Genomic DNA, 23,371 nt, shown 5'->3' with positions numbered 1-23,371 from the left:
ACTGAATTAGCTCTTTTTATCGAAGAGATCCACTTCCATCAGAATACATCCTCAAACAGTATCGTTGTGGAGGTATATAATGATCTCCTGGTTCTGCTCATTTCACTTAGCATCAGTTCATGTAAGTCTCGCCAGTCCTCTCTGTATTCATCCTGTTGGTCATTCCTTACAGAACAATAATATTCCATAACATTCATATACCACAATTTACTCAACCATTCTCCAATTGATGGGCATCCATTCATTTTCCAGCTTCTAGCCACTACAAACAGGGCTGCCACAAACATTTTGGCACATACAGGTCCCTTTTCCTTCTTTAGTATCTCTTTAGGGTATAAGCCTAGTAGAAACACTGCTGGATCAAAGAGTATGCACAGTTTGATAACTTTTTGAGCATAGTTCTAAATTGCTCTCCAGAATGGCTGGATGTGTTCACAATTCCACCAACAATGTATCAGTGTCCCAGTTTTCCCACATCCCCTCCAACATTCCGCATTATCTTTCCCTGTCATTCTAGCCAATCTGATAGGTGTGTAGTAGTATCTCAGAGTTGTCTTAATTTGCATTTCTCTGATTAATAATGATTTCTTCCAAATAGATTTATAGATATACTACTTAAAATCTGAATATTTTGGTCTTAAATGTATTAACTGTACCTCTTAGCCTTGTGTTTTTGTTACATATGCTGTTGATATAGGGGAAACAACACATGTATTAATATACAAAATGGATAAAAGATCGTTTTTATGGAAAAAGACACCAGAAACTAAGAATAAGGAAAGGTTTCATGTAGCAGTTGTTACTAGGAATTCTGTGAGGTAGAAAGGCGGGGAGTACATTTAGATATAGAAAAAAGCTTTTACAAAGGCATGGGACCAGGATATAGAAGTCTGTGTGTGAGAAGCAGTAAGAACATTTTGATCATCCATAGTGTGTAAAAGGAAATTGATATGTAATAAGGCCAGATTGTTAGGCTTTAAATGTTACACAGAAGATTTTATATTTGATACTAGATCAAATAATAAACATATAAATAATATAAACGAATAACAATAAAAAGGAGTCACTAGAATTTATTTAGAAGGAAAGTGCCAGACCTGCACTTTAATACAATTTCTTTGATACTTTTGTGGAGGAAAATAAGGTGGATAGATAGGAGGAATTATCTCAGTTTCAATCTCTCCCTTTCTGTTGGATTTCTGTTGCCTAGAAATATGCCCAGAACTTGTTAAAAAATTCTCACTTAATAGTTCTAGACCTCTTACCATACAAGATCTTTGTGGCTAAACTCCTTGAGAAGGTCATCTACTTTAATTGCCTCTAATTTTTCTCCTCTCACTTTTTTTAACCTCTTAAAAGTCAGCTTCCCAACTTATAGCTACTGAAATTGCTCTCTCTAAAATTACCAGTGGACTCTTAGTTGCCAAATCCTGTGGTCTTTTCTCAATCTTCAGTCACCTTGACCTCTCTTTCAGCTTTTGATACTGTTGATCCTTTGTTTCCTTTGCTGGATTCTCCTCCACATTATGACTTCTAACTGTTGGTATTCCTCAGAGTTTGGCCTTGGACCCTGTTTCACTTGATGATCTCATTAATTCTCAGATTCACTTGCCCCTCTGGCTAATGATTCTCAAATCTACTTATTCTGCCCTAACATTTCTTGTTCTTAAGTCGTTTTGGTGATGTGCAACTCTTTATGACCCCATTTTGGATTTTTTTTTTTTTGCAAAGGTACTCTGTTTCTAGCTCATTTTACAGGTGAGGAACTGAGGCAAACAGGGTTAAGTGATTTCAGAATCATACAGCTGATAAGTATCTGAGGCTAAATTTAAACTCAGCAAGAGAAGAAATCCATTATGTCATCTTTCTGCTTCCTAACATCTCTGCTAATTTCCAATCTGATATTTCCAACTGCCTTTCAGACATTTTGTATTGTATATACAGCAGACATCTTAAATTCAACACGTCCAAAGAGGAACTTAACTTTTCTCTAAATCTTCTCTTCCTTATCTTCCTTATTCTTATCACTATTAATAATGATAATATAGAAGCCACTACCATCCTCTCAATCCCTTAGACTGGATTCTTCATTATCTTCTCCTTGGCCTAAGTTTGTTGCCAAGGTCTGTTGATTTTACCTTTACATTAACTCTTGTATATTCTTCCTTATCTCCTCTGACTCTTCTCTAGTGTAGGCCCCTGGACTGTTGTAATAGTTGCTGGTTAGTCTGCCTGCCTCAAGTCTACTCTAATCCATTGTCCATTGAGTCACCAAAGTAATTTTTCCAAATCATAGGTCTGATCATGTCAACCCTCTACTCAGTAGACTTTAATGTCTTTCTTTCATCTTCAAGATCAAATGTAAAATCTTCAGTTTGGCATTTAAAACCCTTCATGATTAGCCTTTTTCTTTCTAATCCTAGACTTTATTTCCCTCCACATATTCTTCAGTACAGTGACACTGGACTCTTTTCTGTTCCTAAATAAGACCACTCCAGCTCTCTTTTCTAAGCATTTTCTCTATCTGTCTCCCATTCTTGAAATGTTCTTCCTCTTCACATCTGTCCACAGAATTTCCTGGCTTTCTTCTAAATCCTAACTAAAATTCCATCTTTTTCAGGAAGCCTTTCCCAACTCCTCTTAATTCAATTGCCTTCTCTCTCATTTCCTGTTTTAACCTGTATATACCTTACTTTGTTTACATGTATTTGCACATTGTCTCCTCATTAGATTATCATCTTCATGAGGGCAAGGAATGTCTTTTCTCTTTTTTGTATTTTCCATGATTAGCACAATGCCTAAATGACTGATGGGAGACTTGAGGCAAGAGATTAGGAAGATAATATGATAGTGCAGTTGAAGATGATGAGGGCTTTGGCTAATTAGGGTGGTAGTGGCCATATGAGTACAGTGCAGTACCAAACGTGTCAAGCTATGAGCTTAAATGTGATGTCTTTTACATACTTGGATCTGAAGGTCTGATTATATGTGTAATGCTTTAGATAAATGATTCTTCCATTTTATTGTTTTAAGAATGTGAGAGAAATGGAGAGAAACCAGTTTGACTGGTGTAAGTGGTGGTAAGGTGAGGAAGTAATATATAATGAGAACAGAAAGAAAAGTTGTGTCTAAGATATAAAAGACTTCAAAAGCCAAACAGAGGCTATATTAGAGGTGGAGGGGAGCCATTGGATTACAGTAGTTAATGAGATTAGATTCAGGGGACCAAAATGATGAGATTAGGGTTGCTGGTGGTTAGGGAGTTAAATGATGAGGTTAGTGGCAGGTTCGGAGTTCAGGGAACCAAATGAAGAGGTTTAGCTTCCCTAAATCCCCTTCTGGAAGGGCAGAGGTCCTTCATAAAGGAATTTATGAACCTGATAAGCTAGACTGATAAAAAGTTTATTATAGGCATTGGGAAGTCAGTCTTTGCTATGCATGAATAGAAAGGCTAAATTCCTTAGTAGCAAGGTGCCGACAGGGGAGTAAAGTAGTGTAGGAGTCCTGGCAGAGAAGTAAAGTTTCTAGTAGAGAAATTCCAACAGAGATGTATAAAGTCTCTTTAGGGAAATAGGTGAGGATAAAGAGAGGATAGAGCTGAAAGAGAATATCATTCCAGTGGGCAGAGGCTTGCTGCTATGCCAGGAAGAAAGAGTTTCCTTGGCATGGCATATTAGGTCCTCTGCAAACATTGAGCCCTAAGTTGCCATTTTTTATAAGGAAATCTGAGACAGAAGTTTTAATTGAATGGTATTCCTTCAATTCCCTTACTGCCCCCAGGCCTAGATGAGACCACTAACCCTATAGATGAGAGTGGTTTTGAGCCAACAATAGGGGTAGAAAACCTTGGAATTGAATGCTCCAACTAGTCCCACCAAGATAAACCACTTTATCTTGGTTCCTTGGGGTGGGTCTCACAGAGATAGGATTCAAGGAGAATTTCTCCTTGAAGGAGTTTTCAAAGTTTTGTCATAGTGACAGGTCAGATCTGCACTTGAGGACGCTTACTTTGGCAATTGTGTGAATGGAGATTGCACTGGAGTGCAGAGAGATGATGGATAACAAATTTGAGTAGAAAGAAAGTGTTGATATGGGAGAGGTATAGAATTAAATGTGGAAAGATTTGGCAATTAAGTGTGTATTTGTAGTGGGAGAGAGCAAGAAGTTGGGGATATCATCAAGGTTATAAACCTTGAAGACTACAAAGATAACAGTACATTTGATAGTAATAGGAATTTGGGAGAACAGTAGATTTGGGGGGAAAGATGTTTTGGACATGTTGAGTTTAAGATGACCTTGAGACAGGGAGTTCGAAATATCCTATAGGCAGTTTAATGATTATGCCTGACATTCTTCCACATCCCTTGTCACTTCTCCCTTTTTCCCCATCCCCTACAATCGATCAGGAACATTTATTAAACACCTGTTATGTGTAAGGCATGTATTAGGGACACTGGTGTGTGTGTGTGTGTGTATGTGTGTGTCTGTGTCTGTATTTTTTAAATCCCAGTTCTCAAAAGAGTTTATATTTTATCAGGGAATACATTGTTCTGCACATCTGATAATCTATACAAAATAAATAGAAAATAAATGCAAGCTTTAGTAGTTAGGGGAGTCAGGAACAGTTTTAGTAGAAAGTGATGTTTGAAGTGCAGGAAGAGATAGGGATTTTACAAGATGGAGGTGTGGAAGTACATGACACAGGAAATGAGCAGGGCAAAGGCATTGAGATAGGTCTTGGAGTGCTATATATAAGGAACAGAAAGAAGACTAACTTATCTGTACTGTAAAATGCATAAGAGGGAATAATGCAAAGGGCTAGAAAGATAGATTACAGCCAAGAAATGAGCAATTTTAAAAGCCAAACAGGAATTTTTATTTTATTCTAGTAGCTGTAGGGAGCCACTGGAGTTTGTTGAGTGGAATATTGGGATGGTCAGATTTATGCCTAAGGAATTTACTTTGACATGTGTGCGAAAGCTGGATTGGAGTAAGGAGACAGTGCAAGGTGACTATTAGGAGGACATTGCGTAAGTCCACATGAGAAGTAATGAAGTCCTGAACTTAAAGTGTTGGCTTTGTAACTAAAGAGGAATTGATGTAGGTATAATATTATAGAGGAAAATAAAGCAAATTTATCAACTGTTTGGATATATGAAGTAAGGGAAAGCAGGGATTTGAGGATAACACTAAGGTTATGAACTTATGAAAGGCTAGATGAATAGGGACAGAAATAGGAAAGTTTAATATAGGAATAGGGTTAGGGTAAAGGATTACTAATTTTACTTTGAGCATATTGATTTTTTAAGATGTCTCAAGAACATTTGTGTTAAAACATCCAGTGATGATGTTTGTAAATCATTTGTATACAGGTGATAAACCAATAAGAAATGAAGTAGCCAAAGGAGAGATTTTAGAAAGAGAAAGGGACATAGAGATAGAGCCAAAGGATATTGATAAGAAAAATCTACCAGAAAAGGTGAAGGGTAAAAAAAAAAAAAAATGCAGAGAGGAAAGAATGCCTGGTATTGCAGAAATATGTCAAGAAGAATGAGGATTCGAAAATACTGCAGTTTCATAATGAGATTTTTAAAGAGCGGTTTGTTTTGAGTGATAAGATTAAAAGGCAGAGTTTAGGAAGTGACAGAAGAGAAAGTAGAAACAAGGATTGTAAACAAATTTTTTTCTAACAGTTTGAGAGAGAGAAGACTTGTGCGATGATGACTTAAGTAGATGGTAGAGTTGAGTGATTGTTTTTTTAAGTATAGAGGACATTTGTACAGGTTTTAAGGCAGTAGGGAAGGAACCATTAGTGAGGGAAAGGTTGAAGTGACCTAATTGAAGAGGCAATTTATTGGAAAAGAGCATGGAATCAAGGGGTTCTAAAGGTATGAGCCTCACAAGGAAAAGGACCACCTCATTAGAAGTAAAAAGGAGAGAGCAGGGGAAAAAAAGGAGATCATGGCGAATTATCACTTCTTTTCTTTGTAAAGTAAGAAGTAAGGTCCTCATTTGAGAGGTTAGGGGTTGATAAAGGAGACTTAAAGAGAGGATGAAAAGTTTGGAATAACTTCTGTTCAAAGTGAGAGAATTAATTTGAAAGTTATCAATTCATAGTTGATAACTAAAGTGTTCAGAAGATATAAAAGCAAGAGAGTGTAGATAGAGAATTTAGAAAAGTGAAGAAGAAAAAACAAGAAATTTAGATAGTCAGAGAAAGGGGAGAACAATGAGAATGAAGAGTCACAAATAAAAGGCTTCAAGGAAATTTTGGCAAACGTGGAACATGAATTAGAGAAATTAAAGATGATCTTTAGGGACCTCTATTCAATGCTACTCTAGAAAAGAGTATGCCTCAACACACACACACACACTGAAATAAATAAATAGAATTAGAGCATTTGAAGGGATTTTTGAGATTCCCCTACCAAAATCATAAGTATTGTCCAGAGGGCTTCTTGTCCTTTTTCTGTTAGTTTGGTGAGACCTATGGACCCCTTCTCAGAGTTCTCTCTTTAAACCCACAAGATAAAATATATAGGGTTAAGGAAAATAATTGTAATGAAATACATTTATTTTTTAAAAAAATGACTCTTTCCTCCCTTCCCCCATCTCCCAGTACCTTCTCTAATCTACTATATCTTCTTTCCTAATAGAGCTACTATTATTGACTTGGAATTTTCAAAGTCTCCATTTCTGCTGCCAAGGCTACAGAGAAGGATAGTTTTCATGTACTCTAGGGTATAACTCTAGAATTAATTTTATTTTTCAAAAATGTTTTAAAGGATTTAGGGTGGGAGGGAGGCATTTCTTTTTCAACATAAGCCACTAACCAGACAAACTATCGCCTACCCTAGTACATTTCCATGTAAATATCTAATTAAAATTATTTAATGTTTGCAATGGGTAGTCTTTGTCACTTTCTATCTTTTCTAGTATTTTGATTGTTAATGTATGCTTTGACTTTTGTTGATTGTATTTGACTTAAGTTTTATTTTTTTTTAAATATTTCTTTGTTTACATTATTGATAGTCATGATATATGTCAGATTTGTCAAACTCACTTGACCTCCCAAACTCCTAAGTGTGGCTGAATCAAGTTAAAATGCAATTGGAAAATATTTAACAAAAATACAGTACAACATAGGTAATATATGTTTGAATTTGAGATCACCGGTATATATTGTTTTTTATGGTTCTGTCTTTTATATTAAAATTCATTAAAAATAAATATAATAATAAAAACCATTATATTTTTTATATGCACAATCTTCTCTGACTAATACAAAGTAATAGTTCTAAAAAGATTTTTGTGGCCTGGCAAGCAGTGATATAAATTTGTTTCTATAGAAAAGTACTTTTCAAATTCTTAAAAGATTACAAAATTGATTATTATAATGAAAAGAATTTAATAGCTGGTGACTCATTACTATGATAAGCATTGAACTTTGTGGACTCACAAAGCTTCTGTATTGTGGCAAAACATCTTGGGGGGGATATTTACATGAAATATCATGATTCTAACATGTTAGATAATTCAGCGGTGTTGGGAAAGGATGCATGAGGAATTAGTTTCTAGTGATGCCTTGGAGTAGAGAAATGATTAGGGCAAAACCTTTTCATTTTTGTTTTGCTTCCTTAATCTTTATAATCATCACAGTGATCTTCCCCCCCCCTCCCTTTTTTTTTAATTAGGAAAAAAAAGGAAAAAAAGAAATAATTGGGAAGAGTTACACTTCAAAACTGCTACAAGGATCAAAGTTTGAATTAAGAAGAATTTTTGCCAAGTTCAACAATTTGAAGCCTGAAATTTTGTAGTTAGTGACCAGGTGAGAAACAGAATTATGCTTCACTTCTTTAGGTTTTTTTTTTTTTTTTTTAGAATATGATAAAAAGGGACCTGACTTTGGAAATACATTGTATTTATCTGTCTTGCAAATTTCAAATTTGATGTGCTAAATAATAACCCACATTTATAAAGTAAATGGTTCTTAGTAGACAGTTTGGAAATCAGCATTGATTTTGTACCATATTTAAAAATATTGTTTCTATCCTCTATTAACTTTTAAAATAATGCTTTGAGTGTTTTTTTAAAAATTATAACACCATTAAGTTTTTTTGTTTTTAATATCAAATCAAATTTGTTATCAAAATTTAAGCATCAGGAAAAAAAATTTTGATTTATATGTATGTAGATCAGTTCTTTAAAAATAGTTTCATTTGTGTAATATATTTTTCTTCTTACTGAAAAATATAATTGTACTGAAAAAACAAATTTCCCTATAGCCAGATTTTATTTCCCTCTGCTTATTACATTGCTCTCAATTTTCACAGCATCTGGAAATCTGTGTTAAATCTTTAAAGCTATAAAGCACAAAAAGATAAATTAGATTCAATGGGGAAAAACATATTAAGTATTAGATTAGCATACTTTTTTCTTCCTTAAGTCTTTTGTTTATTTCTTAAAATTTTGATCTTCAAGGCTGTCTTAAGAAAAAGGATTCTTGTTTTAAGTTTATTTAATGTTGTGCTGAGAACATTTTTCCCTGCTCAATAATAGAGAAATGTATACCAAGCTACTTATTTTTACTATTTACATACTTTGAATATTCTTATGAGCATAGAAATAGTCCATGTAATAGTAGGAATTGTCATAAAACCATAGAGATTTGATGAGGGTTTTTGTTCGTTACTTTTGCTACTAATTGAGAATAGAAATTGTGTGGTATATGTATTTTTTGCTTTAAAAACTCTTTGGAGGCAAACTATGTATTAAGCTATACTTTATCATGAGATTGTTTTTTCCTCCTTAATTAAATAGTTATTAAGGTCTAAGTTAAGGGAAATTTTAAAAGTTACATTTTCAACATGGTTCAACATGTATGTTTATAAATAGTACTTTTCTTAGTGGTGTGATGATAATAGCACTTTATTTGATTTCAGTGTCTTTGACAGTTTCACCTGGTAAAAACAGTGTAGACAGTCATTTTTGCTTAGAATTGTTTCTAGTAACAGTAATGACATGTTTTAAAGTACGTGGCTTTGGAGGAATAGAAGAATTCTTGAGATGTGATAGCGATTTTGAAAAAGAAGATTACTTAGGGAAAGCATAATGTTTTAAGTATGCAAGTGTTACATCTTTAGCCTTTTTAAATATTGAGAGTGTCAATTATGTGATCATTGAGAAGACCACATAAATATGTATACATATAGACTTTTCTGTGTTATTCTAGCTATTCTATCTAATTTTTCATATTCACAGGAATTATTTCTCTTGTCTTTATCCAAATATGCCAAAATAAATCAAATTGTTTTTATTAAAAAACTAAATCATATTTATATTTAGGGACTCATAATTAAAACATTTAATAGCTTAACATTTCCTGAATGAAGTAGGTAGGTACATTTCTCTACATTTGTTCTCCAGTATCTAAAAGAAATGAAATTTCTATGTAACTGCTAGAACATTAACTGAATGCATTTAATGTTTACTTTATAGTATTTCTTTTTAGTATAATGAGTTCATTAAAAAAAGCTTTTGATGCTAATTCAGAGATCTATAATCTGCTCACAATGTCTTTCACATGTAGTTTTGATGATAACTGACAAGCTGTAAGTTAATTAGCACAGAACTTACTAATGAGGATGTTAAAATTTAATTTAAAAGTGAGGATTTTTATTTGTACACTCTGGACAAATTGACGCACACTCAATCATATATATGGTAAGTATTCCAGGCACTTCTCTTGTTCAGGTACTGTTATCTGATAACAATAAAAAATATAATTAACTGGATAGCAAAGTTTTGAAAACTTATGCTAAGATTGCTTGTCTTTAAAACTGGGGATAACCCAAAACCAAAGCAGTAAAATAAGGTCTGTTAATTAGCGTAGAAGACAGCTTCTTGAATTAATATGTGGTGTTAATTAACAGGAAGTCTGATGTTGTGTTGTAATTACCACCAATATTTTTGACATACTGAGTGACTGAAGGTGAATTATATAGATAGCAATTGAGTAAACACTTTTGTGCTTAGGAAGATTTTCCTTTGTTTCTGTTTTCTAGAAATATGGACAGACTACTTCGACTTGGAGGAGGTATGCCTGGGCTTGGCCAGGTTAGTATGCAGTTTCTCAGTGTTTCTTTGATCATTAAAAACAGATAAAATCATTTTCTGTGTTTCTAAAAGTGAAAGAAGTCTCAAGAAAATGACCCCACAGATGACCTTATAGCTTTAGTGCTATATTGCTACACTAAAGGTACATGGAGAGCACAGTTATCTTAATTGATATTCCACCCTGGGAATAATAATGTTAACTAATTGTTTTCATTTAATAATTTGAGATATATACGATTTTCAAAGTTGTCTTTTGTTAAAAGGCTAAATTACTTGAAATTTCTTACTTGTTTAAAACTATAAACTTTACTAGTAATATTTTTGCAAAATTAGATACCAGTATTATTAGCAATAATCTAAAAATGATCACCAGCATTAATTATGTGTATGAAATATTACATTATTGGCTACATGTGCCTTGTACATAGTAGGTGCAAAATAAATGTTTACTTTTTTTTAAAGTGGTGATTATATATCTTTTTTTCCCCTTTTAATATTTTGTATAGAAATTATTTCTTTTACTTTAACTGATTAATTACCAAATAATGATATGAGTGTTTTCTTTGTTTCATTCAATCAATGTGGAGGTTGGAGGGAAGCAGTGTTACTCTTCTGTCTTCTGAAACCAGCGAAGATACTTTTTTTTCCCCCCGAATTCTGAATATTGCAAAAACAGCTGAAGTTTAGTACAAAAAGGAATAAATTGCAGTCAGAAGAATTGTGTTCAAGTATTATATCTGCAAATTCATATTAACTTGCTTATTATGGGCAGAATATTCTTTAGCCACTTTCTGAACCACAATTTCACCATCTGTAAAATTAGGATAATGATACTTTTCTTTCAGACTTGACAGGATTATTAGAAGGATCAAAAAAGAGAAAGAATATAAAGCACTTTGCAAATTGTAAAGGAGTATTTTTAAAGTCATCTGTCTTTATTCTAATAATGTATGTATCTCTTTATGTTGTTCCTTTCTAATTTTCCATTTCTATAGAAATGTGTTTAGCTTACATATTTAAGTTCATGGTTGAACCCAGAGATAATTACTTCACTTTACAGAGAACAGTCTTCTGCAGTCTATTTTTAATATCCCATTTTTGTTATTTCTTTAGTCATCATCATTCCTCTAATTCAGTATTACCATAGGAAATTGTCTTCTTTATTCAAATGTTTGTTGTAAGAACTAATACCTTTGATGTGAAAATTAAAGAAGTTTTTAGATATTGTGTTGAGGCATTTAGCTTCATAGCTTATGTGTAAATTCATTCATTAGATAGACGGCCAAATTCTATTTTGGTTCATATTATTTCATTTTTTCTTTAGAGAGCTAAAAATCTCTTCCTGATAGTTTATTGCATCCTGGAGCAGTCTTCAGTTATTTTTAGTTTTTTTTTTCCTTAAACATTTTTGAGTGTTTCTCATGTTTCTTTGCTGCCAGCCTGCTTCATGACTCTTCATTTTTCTAACATCTGTGTAGTCTAATCCTTCAGACTTCTGCCTCCTCAGGCCTTTCTGAACTTGACGCCTACCAAAGCTGTTTTGAGAAACATCGTAAATTTTCCAAACGTCTTCTAGAATTTCCTAAATTTGATTTGAAATTAATTATAAAAACATATAATGATTTTAAAAAAAAACCCGCTTTAATATTCATGTTACAGCCAACCTTGGTAGTTTGTAAATATTTCTTAAGGGAATTAAATTAGCTTATAGGAATACATAAAGGATCTGTAGTCATAGGCATATAACTTTAGGGAAGAGGCCCCATACACTTCATTTTAGAGATGAAGAAAACTGAGGCCCAGAGAGATTAATTTACTTGTCTGAGCTCACATCTGGAATTTGAACCCAGGTCTGTAATGTTATTTGTAGGAAATTTCATGATATAGAAGAGATGAATAAATTTTAAGAAAGAGTTTCTTGAGGCACAGATAGGATGAGACATTTGCCAAGGGTCACTTTGCTAGCAAATGTCTGAGGCAGGATTTTTGCTTAAATCATCCTAATGTCATGTTCCAAACATTTTTCACTCTACTTTACAACTTCTGTTCAGGTTTTTAAAATAAACAGTTGACCTATATATAGAAATTCCCATTACCTCCACTGTTGGAGCTTCATAGTTGCGCAGTTAGCCTTTAGATAGGTGAAGACAGGCTTAGAGACCTTGCACGAGTTGTCCATGGTTACACAGCTAATAAGTGTCTGCATTGAGATTTGAACCCAGGTCTCAACTTACTCTAACACTATACCATATTTCCTCTCAGTGTTAAGTTCCTTTCAAAGTGACTATATTCATTGTAATACCAGTAATTTACACAAGAACATTCCTTCTTAAATATCTCAAGGACATTAAATAATGGGTGTCACAGTCTGGTTACTGAACTAAGTATTATCATGATGACCATTGTTAACCTTTGCTCTATGAATTATTGGAAGGATTTATCATTTGCTAAAATACAGCCTTTTTTTTTAAATTTCTGATTAATCAAAATGTGTATTTAATGGTTGATTTCTACTTTTTTGTTTAGGCATATTACATAAAGTTCTAATGTAATTTATGCTTCTTTCATATTCCCGAGTAGATTTTAAACTCTTGAAGCAAAGTTTCTTTCATCATTCTCTTGAGTTTATTTCTGTCGTATTTCAGTCATTAGAACTTTGACCCCAGTTAGTGCTAGTAAATGTGATTTCTTTCCCTCCTCCATTTCCCTTCAATTTTTAAAAATTTATTCTCTTTTAACTTTATTCACTTTTAGATATTTTTTTAAATCTTGCTTATAATGTTTCATTGCAAAATATTTCTCACCATAACCAGTTTAAAAGAGTATAAAAATACACATATTTTTTATAAGAAAAAGGACAATACGGAGTACTGGATTTGGAATCAGAGCACCTAGCATCAAGTATTAGCTCAGTTCTTTGCTTCTTATGTGACTTAGTGCAAATGTTTATTTAGTCCTTCTGACTTTGACTTTCCACTAGCCAACAGGTTGGATAAAAGGATCTTTAAGATCTCTTTCCACTTTGAATTCTGTGATTTGAAAATCAAAGATAAACTAGTATTTTAATGAATATAGTTATGATTCTTATCTTATGATTTTGTAATACACATTAATAGGAATAATAATAGCCTGCATTTGTACAGCACTTTCATGTTATAGAGTGTTTTGCAGATATTATCTCATTTTACTTTCACAGCTCTTATAAGTTCCAAAGTATATTTTTCATAGGAAGAATTCAATTTCTGTACTCTATGTGTGTGTGTGTTTGTGTATGTGTGTGTGTATGTGCGTGTGCACGCGTGCATGTAAGAGTGAAAGAGAGGCACTCCAACACCAATCATGGCATTTTCTAATTTGACTAATTTTTTCTTTGACTTGAGAGCTCTGTATTTTGAGTCTGTATAACTTTTATATTTATGTTTTCACTTTGCCCTTTGGTTTTAAAAAAATCTGAGCAGTTTGCATTTATGTTATCTTGAAATATGGTATTCAGTCTTTTTTCTTGGTCATGATTTTCACTTAGTATGGTGATTTTTAGATGATTTCTCCTTGTTTTGTTTTCCAGGTCAGTTTTTGATATGTCTTTTTTTTTTCAGTCTTGATTTTTATTATCATTATTATTATTTCTTGTTGCCTGGAATTGGTTTTTAGTTGATCCAATCTGATTTTTATGTAGTTTAGTTCTTATAAAAGGAAGCCTTTAATTATTGTCCTCTCTTTATCCTTATTGCCTTCTTAACTCTCATTTCCTTGAACATTACATTTTATATGTTTGGTTTCATTTTCTTTCAAGTATTTTTGTAGTTATTGTGACTAGGACATTCTTTTCTCTTAGCTTCTACAGGACTTCTTGTGAAATGAATCTCTTCTTCTGGGTTTATCTTTTGGACTCCTCGTTCCCAATTATTTTTTCATTGTGTTCAAATTTTTCACCATTAATTTTTTTCTGGATTTAGGCCTTGTTCTTGTATCAGATTCTTCCTTCCCATATATAATGTTTTATAATGTGGGACAGGCCCTACTTGGTTTTAGATGGGAGAGCTAAGACTAAGCTCTCATCTTCTTCAGAATTCCTGGGTATTGGTTCATTATGCTGGTGGTTCATCTTAGGTTTTGATCTATGTTACCTGTTTCCTCCATGCACACTTCCAAACCCTGTCCTTTGCTATGACTCTGACAGGCTCCATATTTTGTTGACTTGCTGTCCATCGATCTTGTACAAGATTCCTTTGTATTGTTTTGGACCTTTCTTCTATTGGAATGAATATTGAGCTGACTAGGCCCTGTATTGCAGACTAGTCTAGCCTCTTCTCCTGGGGCAGCCTGGGCCTCAGCTACTGTGGCCCTGGTTGAGATATTTAACTGGACCTGCCTTCTGTCAGACAGGGGCTGGGATCAAAAGTGCCCTAGCCTTTGATAGCATTTGATGTGTTTTTGTCTCTTGCTCCAAACCCAGGCAGTTTGCATTTCTGCCTTTCTCTTTCCATATTCCAGTAGAAGCAGGGATCTGTCTATGTAGGAATACCCTGTGACCTTGCAGAATATTTAATAATGCAGGATGAGGGAGAGGTGGGATCAGCTTCCTAGTGTTTCTGTTACTGTGAAACTCAGGACTTGGATTACATTTCAAATAGTGAATGTATCCTTTGTATGAATTTTATAGTGTTTTCTCATGAAAGGAAATGAAATATAAAAATAAAGCTGTCACTAAGTATATGAAAATTGTTGATTATCCTTGCAGTGAAGACTTCCATTTTTAACTCTCCCTATCAATGACAAAACTAGTTTTGTTGATCCTGCTGTCACAGGCATACAGGTGGAAGATGGAATGTCATATATATGCAGTAACTAGAAGGCCAGTTGGGCTTAAGTCAGCAGGTATTTATTAAGCACCTGCTTTGTGGCAGGTACTATGTTGTACCAAGACAAAAGTGACAGTCTTTAAGGAATTGACTTTCAGGGGAGACAAAATAATTATTTTTAAGTAAATACAAGTTAATGAGGTGGGGGTGGGAGGTGAGATGCTTATTAGTAACTTGAAGGAAAATAAAAACTAACATTGTAGCATGCTTAGTATGATGGACATTGTACTAAGCATTGACAAATGTTATCCTTTCTGTTCCTCACAACAACTCTGAGATGTAGATGCTATTATCCTTATTGTATCGGTGAAGAAACTTTGTGAAAGATCACAAAGCTAAAGCCAGATTTGAACTCAGGTCTTTCTGACTTTAGACCAAGCGTTCTATTCTTTGAAGCACTTCAGATTCATTTAGGACAATGATTCATAATCCTTCTTGTGTCATGGACTCCTTTGGCAGTCTGGTAAAGCCTATTGGTTCCTTCTTAGAATATGTTTTGAAATCAGTAAAAGAAAACTGGCATTCTAAGGGATATGAATTATATTGAAATATATTTATCAAAATATTTTTCAAACAACTTTGTAGACTTCTAGTTACTAGTCTTTAATATAAAACGTCTGTTTCATTTGAGTTTTAAAGGAAATAGGGGATTGTTAGAGGTGGAGATGGAGAAAAAATACATTTTAGTCATGAGGGACAGCCAAGGTAAAGGCAGAATTGGATATGGCATACTATATGTGAGGAATATAAAAAAGCCAGTTTGACTGAGCCATAGGATATTGAAAGAATCACAGTGTATGTATGATAAGGGTCAGAAAAGTAGGTAGGGCACATGTTGTTTTTGTAGAAATAGTAATATTCAGGTTTTATTAAACAGATAATTCATTTCTGTTTTGGATATGTTGAGTTTGAAATGTTCAAGAGGTATTTGGAGTTGTGTGCCTGAAGTTTGAGAAAGAGTTGAGGGCTGGATGTAGATAGAGTAGTCCTCTGCATAGAGATGATAATTAAATTTGTTGGAGCAGATGTATGGGCAAAGATGGAGAACAAAAGAGAGCCCAGGCCAGAATCTTGAGGGACACCCACACTTATTTAGGCCTATGACATAGTGTACTCTGGAGGGGAGGAATAATGCAGATACTAGTATCATCAATTCAGAGGAAGTATAAATAATTTTTGAGTTGACCAACTTCATGAACAGTTGGAATTTGAAGTTGCTTTTCTAGACATATTTAAAGTTGGTAAGTTCTTTTTTGTGTGTGAGTAGATGGGAATTGGTGTTGCATTTTCAATAGCCCTTTGGGTTGAGTTGTATCTCCTATTATTCCTATTATAGAAGTTGTAACTAACAGTGTTTTTGAAATAGAAATTTTTGTGTTGCTTTCTTTGTAGGCTTATCAAATAATTAATATAGTTTTATAATATTCCTTATCTTTATTTCCTAATAGAGGTCTTAAGCAAAACTCCAAAATATTTCATTTGAGCCTCAAATTTTGGTTATAGTTGTATATTAGAAAAAAAGCAAATTTTTTCGTTTAGCTTTGGAAGAATGCTTTATGAAAAATTATTGAATTATGTTAATGATTTAATTTTGCAATTATTTTTTAAATATTAAATTAATATATTTTAAATATATTTTTAAATAGACATTTTTATAATTACCATGTATTTGTATCTCTTGCATTTAGCACAGTGCTTGGCATATAATTGGTGTTTAATAAATGCTTATTCTTTTATCTTTCATTGTCTCCTTTTCTCTTTATCTAATATCTAGTATTCCATTAAGTCTCAACTAAAATTCCACCTTCTGCAGGAAATCTTCCTGAAAGCAGGAACTGCTTTTGCCTTTTTCTATGTCCTGGCAGAGTATATGTTTAACAAATTTTACACTTGCTGACTTGACTTAAATATTTTATAAATGAATTTTTTCATACTTTTTATTGCCTTTTTCAGTTTTTAAATTTCTTTTCATGGCTTCCTTTCTTTGGTGATTTTGATATGTATATACATATTTGGAGAGATTTTTAAATTTTGTTACTTAAAATCCTCTACTTTCCATTTTTGAAGTAGTCAAAATTCATTGTACTGTTAATAACACTTTTCTAAATTACTATGGTAACTTGAGGTATATAATCAGTACTTTCTTATCCTTAGTAAAAGGAAAGAATAATATCTTTCCTTAATTGCTTTCCTTAGACCAGGGGTCCTCAAACTTTTTAAATGGCCAGTTCACTGTCCCTCAGATTGTTGGAGGGCCGGACTATAGTAAAAGCAGAAACTTTGTTTTGTGGGCCTTTAAATAAAGAAACTTCATGGCCCTGGGTGAGGGGGATAAACGTGCTCAGCTGCTGCATCTGGCCCGCAGGCTGTAGTTTAAGGACCCTTGTCTTAGACTAAGAAGAGAAACCAAATTGATAGAAAATTACCTTCAGAGTTAAGAAGACCTGGACTCAAGTTGTGCTCCTTACACATCCATGCTTTATGGACCAGAGCAACTCCCTTAAGTTCTGAGTGCTCAAAGCAACTGCCTTAGACTTTAAGTTATACAATATTTGCAGACTAACTTCAGTAGAGTGTTTTCACAAGTGTTAAAGTAGGTGGTGCAAGGAGATCAGTAAGTATAGTGAACTATTATAGTGATACTATAATGTATGCATGCACTATTTTATTACTTCTCTGAAGTTTTGTGCATTTGTGATCTCATTCAGCTTTTTGAAACTGGTTTGTAGGATCTGACTCTTTGCCCCAGGGTTCTCCTCTTTAATTTTTCTTTCTTTTTTTTCCTTTTTTTCCTGTCTTTCTTTCTTCCCCTCCTTCCTTTTTCCTTTTTTTTTTTTCCTCAGCCACCTTGATTTTCCAGGTTCCTAACTCATCTAAGATCCAGAACTTCACAGTGATATTGGATTTACCTCTGGGTGTTCATTATTCATTCTACATTACCATACTATTAGCTAGCAGACTTTTGATCTTATCAGCCCATATCATTGTCCCTCTCAGCTTTATGTCATTCACAAATTTAAGTATGTCATCTTTATCTTCATCTGACTTTTTGATTAAGATGTCCCTAAGTCTGTGCTACAGCTTAAAAAAAAAAAAGACAATCACTTTATCGCTCATTTCATTCAGATCATAGATATAGACCTGAAAGGGAACTTAGAGACCATCCTGTGCAACTCCCTCATTTTACAAGAGTTGACTGAAGCTCAGAGAAGGAAAAAAACCTACTGCTCACAGAAGTAGCAAAGCTGGGACTAAAAGCTCAGTGGTCTTTCCTTGGCTTCTTGTAGCTTCTCTGATTATGAAGCATTTACTGGTAATGAGATTAGTGATCATGAACTCCTTGGGCAATCTGGTGATGCCTTCAGATCCTTCAAATGCTTTTAAATGCAGAAAACAAAATGCATAGTATTGTAAGGAAAAACAATCATAATGAAATACAGCTGAGAAAAAAAATCCATTTTTTAAAAGTTTGTGCATCTTAAGTTGAGAACCCCTATCTTAAAATCTGTATAAGTAGGTTGACAAGTTTCTGAAAAGATCTTTCCAAATTTAAAGACAGTCTTCCATATCATTTGTTGTGTTCTGTATCAGTTGAGGGAAAATGTACTAAACTTCCCCCTTCCAGAAAACTAGACTACACATATATAAGTATTCAAATTTGTAATCACTTGCTGTAACCTAATAATCAAAGTCATTGACTTTAGCCTTACATTGTTTTTCTGTCTGATTTAGTAATTTTCAGAAGCAGTTATACAAAATGATCAGTTGTTTAGAATAATGCATTTTAGTATTATACTTTAGTCAAGTAATTCCTAACACCAATTTTGATTTTGTTGAGATAAGGATTTATAACAAATTGGGTCTACTGTTTGCACTCTAATCATGATTTAAACATACCAATGATTTTAGAAGATCTTAACTTCTATCCTTAAATACTGGCCTGTTTTAGTCAGAAAAGGATCATAACATTCTTGATTAAAATTTTATACAGTTTGACTTTTACTTCTGCTTCTTGGGTTCATAAATATATATTTTATAATTATATAATATTTTATATACCAGTTCATTTTTTTTAAACTATTCTTTTTCCACCTTAATAGAATAAAGCATTTCTTTTTAATTATTTGATTTAAATTCCATTGGGCTATGTGATCCTTATCACATGGTAAAATATTTTAAATGCTTTACAAACCTTTAAAGCTGGCTGTATAAAAGCTGGCTATTAGAGTTCAAACATATTTTACCCTTTGCATACAGACTATAACAGTTATGTATGAAATTGGGCAGAGAGGCAAGAGGGTAATATTTTAATTTAGTTTTTGCATCGCTTAACTTACTACAAATAATTTTATAAGCCTAAGAACCCTAAAAATTCTTCTTTGCTATTAGTACTATTAGAAATGTAGATGCTATTGTTAACTGTATCTTATCTTGTGTGTTTACACAGTAATAGCTAACATTTATATATATTTTAAGGTTTGCAATGTGCTTTACATATGTTATTTCAATTGATCTTCATAATAAGCTTATAAGAGTTGCTATTATTATCCCCATTTTACATATGAAGAAACTGAGACTAAGAGAAATTAAACAACTCTATTAAGCCACATAAATTAATAAATGTGTGAGGGTGTGGATTCGAACTCAGGGCTTCCTGACTTCAGTTGCAATTTTTTAACCCCATTGCCATCAATTTTAAGAAAATTAAGAAAAGTATCATACCTCTAACAAACTAATAATACTTTGGGCTTCTAAAGAAGACTATATCCCCATGATAAGCTATATTGTAGAACGGAGGTATTCTGGGTTCTGTTTGGCATTTCAGGAGCCTAGAGCTACAACAACTAATTAAATTGCTGACATGTTGAGGGAGTTATAATCAGTATTGATAGATGGAATACTATATGGATAGAATATAGATCTTATCTATAAGTATCTAAATAAGCACCAAAAGTCAGATCAAGTTGATCACAATGAAATATGATATCAAAGCAAAGAGACGAGTTAGATTTGCCTGTTACTCTTAGGGCAGAAGTTGAGGTGAAAGATTTAGATTAGGAAATGTGTTGGTTTTTTTTAAAGGATAATTTTCCCCCTTTAGACCTGTGATTTCATTGGTATAAGAGAAGTTTTAGTATAGAAATTCTCTTATTTTTCCCAGGTTGGAAATACAGTGGCCACTTATAGCCCAATGTCAATATGGATTAACACAGAATCTTTAAGATGTTTCATTTTTCCAACCTGGGCCATTTTGCCTTTCTTAGGACCATCTTCTCTTGGCAGTTCACCATATTGGTTCTGGACTTAGTGCTGACACCTGCTTGATTTAATCTTACTACAACTTACTCCTGGACTTAAGTGATCCACTAGCTTCCCAGTATCAGGAATTACAGGAATGCCCACCATGCCTGGCCACAAATTTATTACAATATAACTTTAGTGTGGCTTTGTACTTAGAAATAAAATCAGGGCCAGAGAAGAGATTATTTAAAATTTGAAGTAACTGATTTAATTTTTCAAGGTTTTTTTCTATCATTCTTACTTCTTATACTTTCCTGCCTTTCACATTGTTTTCATACTTTTGATTAGCTAGCTGGTGCTACTTTCCTGTAGTTACTTGAATATATTTCCTGACTCAAATTTACTTCTCAAGCTTTTAAACTTTATTCTTTTTCATTAATGACACCAGTTTTCTAGATATTAGCAGATTCACTTAATCCTAAACATGTAAATGTGTTTTCTTGTCCCACGTGTTCAATATACCAATGTTGGTTCAGTGACTGGAAGCATGCCAAGGACAGAGTATTTATTACCATTTTGTACCCTCCATGATAGTTTCCTAATGGTACTTTTTTTTTCTCCTTTTAAAAAATTTTAATAGTATTTTACTTTTCCAAGTAGATGTAAAGATAATTTTCGTCATTCATTTCTGTAAGACTTTGTGTTCCAAACATTTCCCCCTCCCCAAGAGAACAAATGATCCAATATAGGTTAAATATGTTAAGTTCTTTTAAACATATTTCCATATTTGTCATGTTGTATGAGAAAAATCAGACCAAAGTGTGTGTGTATGTGTGTGTAGGGAACCCTGCTAATGATACTTTTCAAGCCATGTTGTGAATGATCTCAAAGTTTGCTTACTCTAACAGAAAGTGAATATAGAAGGAGCAAGAAAGTGGGAGAGCTCAGAAAAAATCTATTGACTTATATCCTCCAAACAACAGATAAAATTAGGTTAATTACATTATTTTCTATCTTAAATTCCCATGTTTACCTGTGTTTGCTCTGACTTTTACTAGTCATACTGGCTATTGATTAATTAGTTCTTCATTCCCTGGATTTGTAAATAATGGAAGCTGAGTAATAGGAAGCATAATTCTAATAAAAAATAAAGTAAGAATAGTTTTTTAAAAAATACCTAATTTTTAAAAGATAGCTCTCCCTAATAAGTAGGAAAATTATTAGCCATTTCCATTTCATTTTATATCTACATGCAGAGATACAGATATGTAATAGAGGCTATGATATTTTATGACTCAGAGTCATACATGAATATATTAAAGAATATGAGGTTTAATTAAAAAGGTAGAACTTTTTTTTTCAAGGAGACAAGTGAGTTCACTTAAAAAAGAAATTCAGTACTATAGTTTCCAGAGATTTAAAGTTGAAGATTCTACATCATGTAGTAGAAAGACACATGGGACATTGACCCAGGCAGTATCACACTGTAAGTAAGGACATATTTGTAAATAAGGAAATTGTTCTGAGAAATGTGTAATTAGAAAAACAAATTAACTTGTCAGGTAGTAAGAGTGAGGAACAACTAAATGGACATCTCTTGTGTTTCACTGATACTCACCTAATATGAAAAGAATGCAAGGAAAGTCTCTGGAGTATAGTATGAAGTTATACGAAGTGGTGAGTAACATCATTCATAGCCCTAAAACTGCAAAGGCAGAATATTTGTATTCTAAAGTAGTCTTTATTTCAGATTGAAGCCCGAGTCATTAAAAGAACTTTGAAAATCATCCAGAGGGCAGTTGAGTGCCACATAGTAGCCTTAAGCAGGCTGTACCATACAGCAATGAGCTGCAGTTACAAAGGAGAAGGATAGTAGCATATAATCATAGAAAACTATGAGCAAAAAAAGATGGACTGGTCATATATGAGAATAGGAGTTAACTGATAGACTGACAATTTATAAGCTCTTGGTTAACTCACATTGAGAGAAAGTGAGAAAAACTTGGAATATGTTGGGTGGACTCTGTGGCAAACTTTATGAGAGGACACGAACAAGAGTTATTCATACAGGATGGACAGACATACATTAGATACATTCTGCAACCTTAATAAAAATACTGTTGACATATTTGAGTGTGAACAAGACTACACATGGTTGGTAGGCTATCTATATCTTTTACAGCCTATATCATAGTCAGGAGTACCCATACTAATGAGGTCACAGACTCAACACAATATTAGAGAATACATTTTTGGTCATGTTTAAATATAAAAGGCAATATGTATACTGTAAGTATTTTGAGATAGTTATTTCATTAAGCAAAACATATTTTCTGGTTATAAACAAAACAGGTACTCAACAAATTGTTGAATAGCATAGTGCCATGCACATAGTAGGTGTTCAGTAAATCTTTAGTGACTTGGATTTTGTGTAATAAATTATGTTTTGAGACCATATGTAGCATTCATTTATGTGTGAGGATTTGCTTTTGATTTCTTCAATGGGAAGATTACCAAAAGTTGCAACCTAATAAGGCCTTTTGACAATGTTATCTAGTGGTAGTATTGTTAAAAAGAGATACATAAGGATAGAAACAGATTTCATGAGGTTTAATAATGTGCCTTAACAAATGTCACTAATATCATTTTTACCTTCAGTTTCATGTGATAAAAGCTTACTATATATTGAGTTAAATAATTCCTTTCGTAAAGTCATTCTGATTACCTGTTTCACAGATCAAAAATTGGAATTAATATTTTTTATTCCAAAACTCAGTTAAAAGTTAGTTATATTTTAACAGATGCTCACCTCTAGTAAAGCTTAAATGCTCGAATATTTTTTGTTGTCTTGACATGTAACATGAAGGCTATTTAGATATGTTTTAAGAATATTTGAGAAGAGGCATTCAGTTTTTCACTTTATTTTCCTATGTCATATCACTTTGATAAAGACTACTGATACAGAAGCAAGGTCAACTTTTGAAAAAGAATTTATATATTCCCTACTTCTTTCATTTCTTGAAAAGTTGTAATTTTTAGAAACTGCATCTGTATTCTAAACCAGCCAGCCAATTTTATATTGTGTTAAAAGATTGCCCTGAGCAAGTGAGAACTTTAAAAAAAAAAAAAAAATTTAAGATATTCATAGTGAC

General features: G+C 33.1%; 1 protein-coding gene across 2 annotated transcripts in view; it reads left to right on the top strand.

The window, feature by feature from the left end:
* Positions 1 to 23,371, top strand: part of PSMD14 (proteasome 26S subunit, non-ATPase 14) — a 109,183-nt gene that overhangs the window by 6,735 nt on the left and 79,077 nt on the right. Inside the window, exons 2-3 of one of the 2 annotated variants that reach the window (XM_051986274.1) lie at positions 7,695 to 7,828; positions 10,065 to 10,116. In XM_051986274.1, the coding sequence (XP_051842234.1) occupies positions 10,069 to 10,116 (48 nt within the window). In that variant the 5' untranslated portion in view covers positions 7,695 to 7,828; positions 10,065 to 10,068. The remainder of the gene's footprint in view (positions 1 to 7,694; positions 7,829 to 10,064; positions 10,117 to 23,371) is intronic. The other variant, XM_051986275.1, reaches the window with a different exon arrangement.

Source organism: Antechinus flavipes, chromosome 3, assembly GCF_016432865.1.
Source record: "Antechinus flavipes isolate AdamAnt ecotype Samford, QLD, Australia chromosome 3, AdamAnt_v2, whole genome shotgun sequence".
Taxonomy (NCBI): domain Eukaryota; kingdom Metazoa; phylum Chordata; class Mammalia; order Dasyuromorphia; family Dasyuridae; genus Antechinus; species Antechinus flavipes.
Note: the sequence above shows the minus strand (reverse complement) of the source record. Positions and strands in the feature narration are given on the sequence as shown.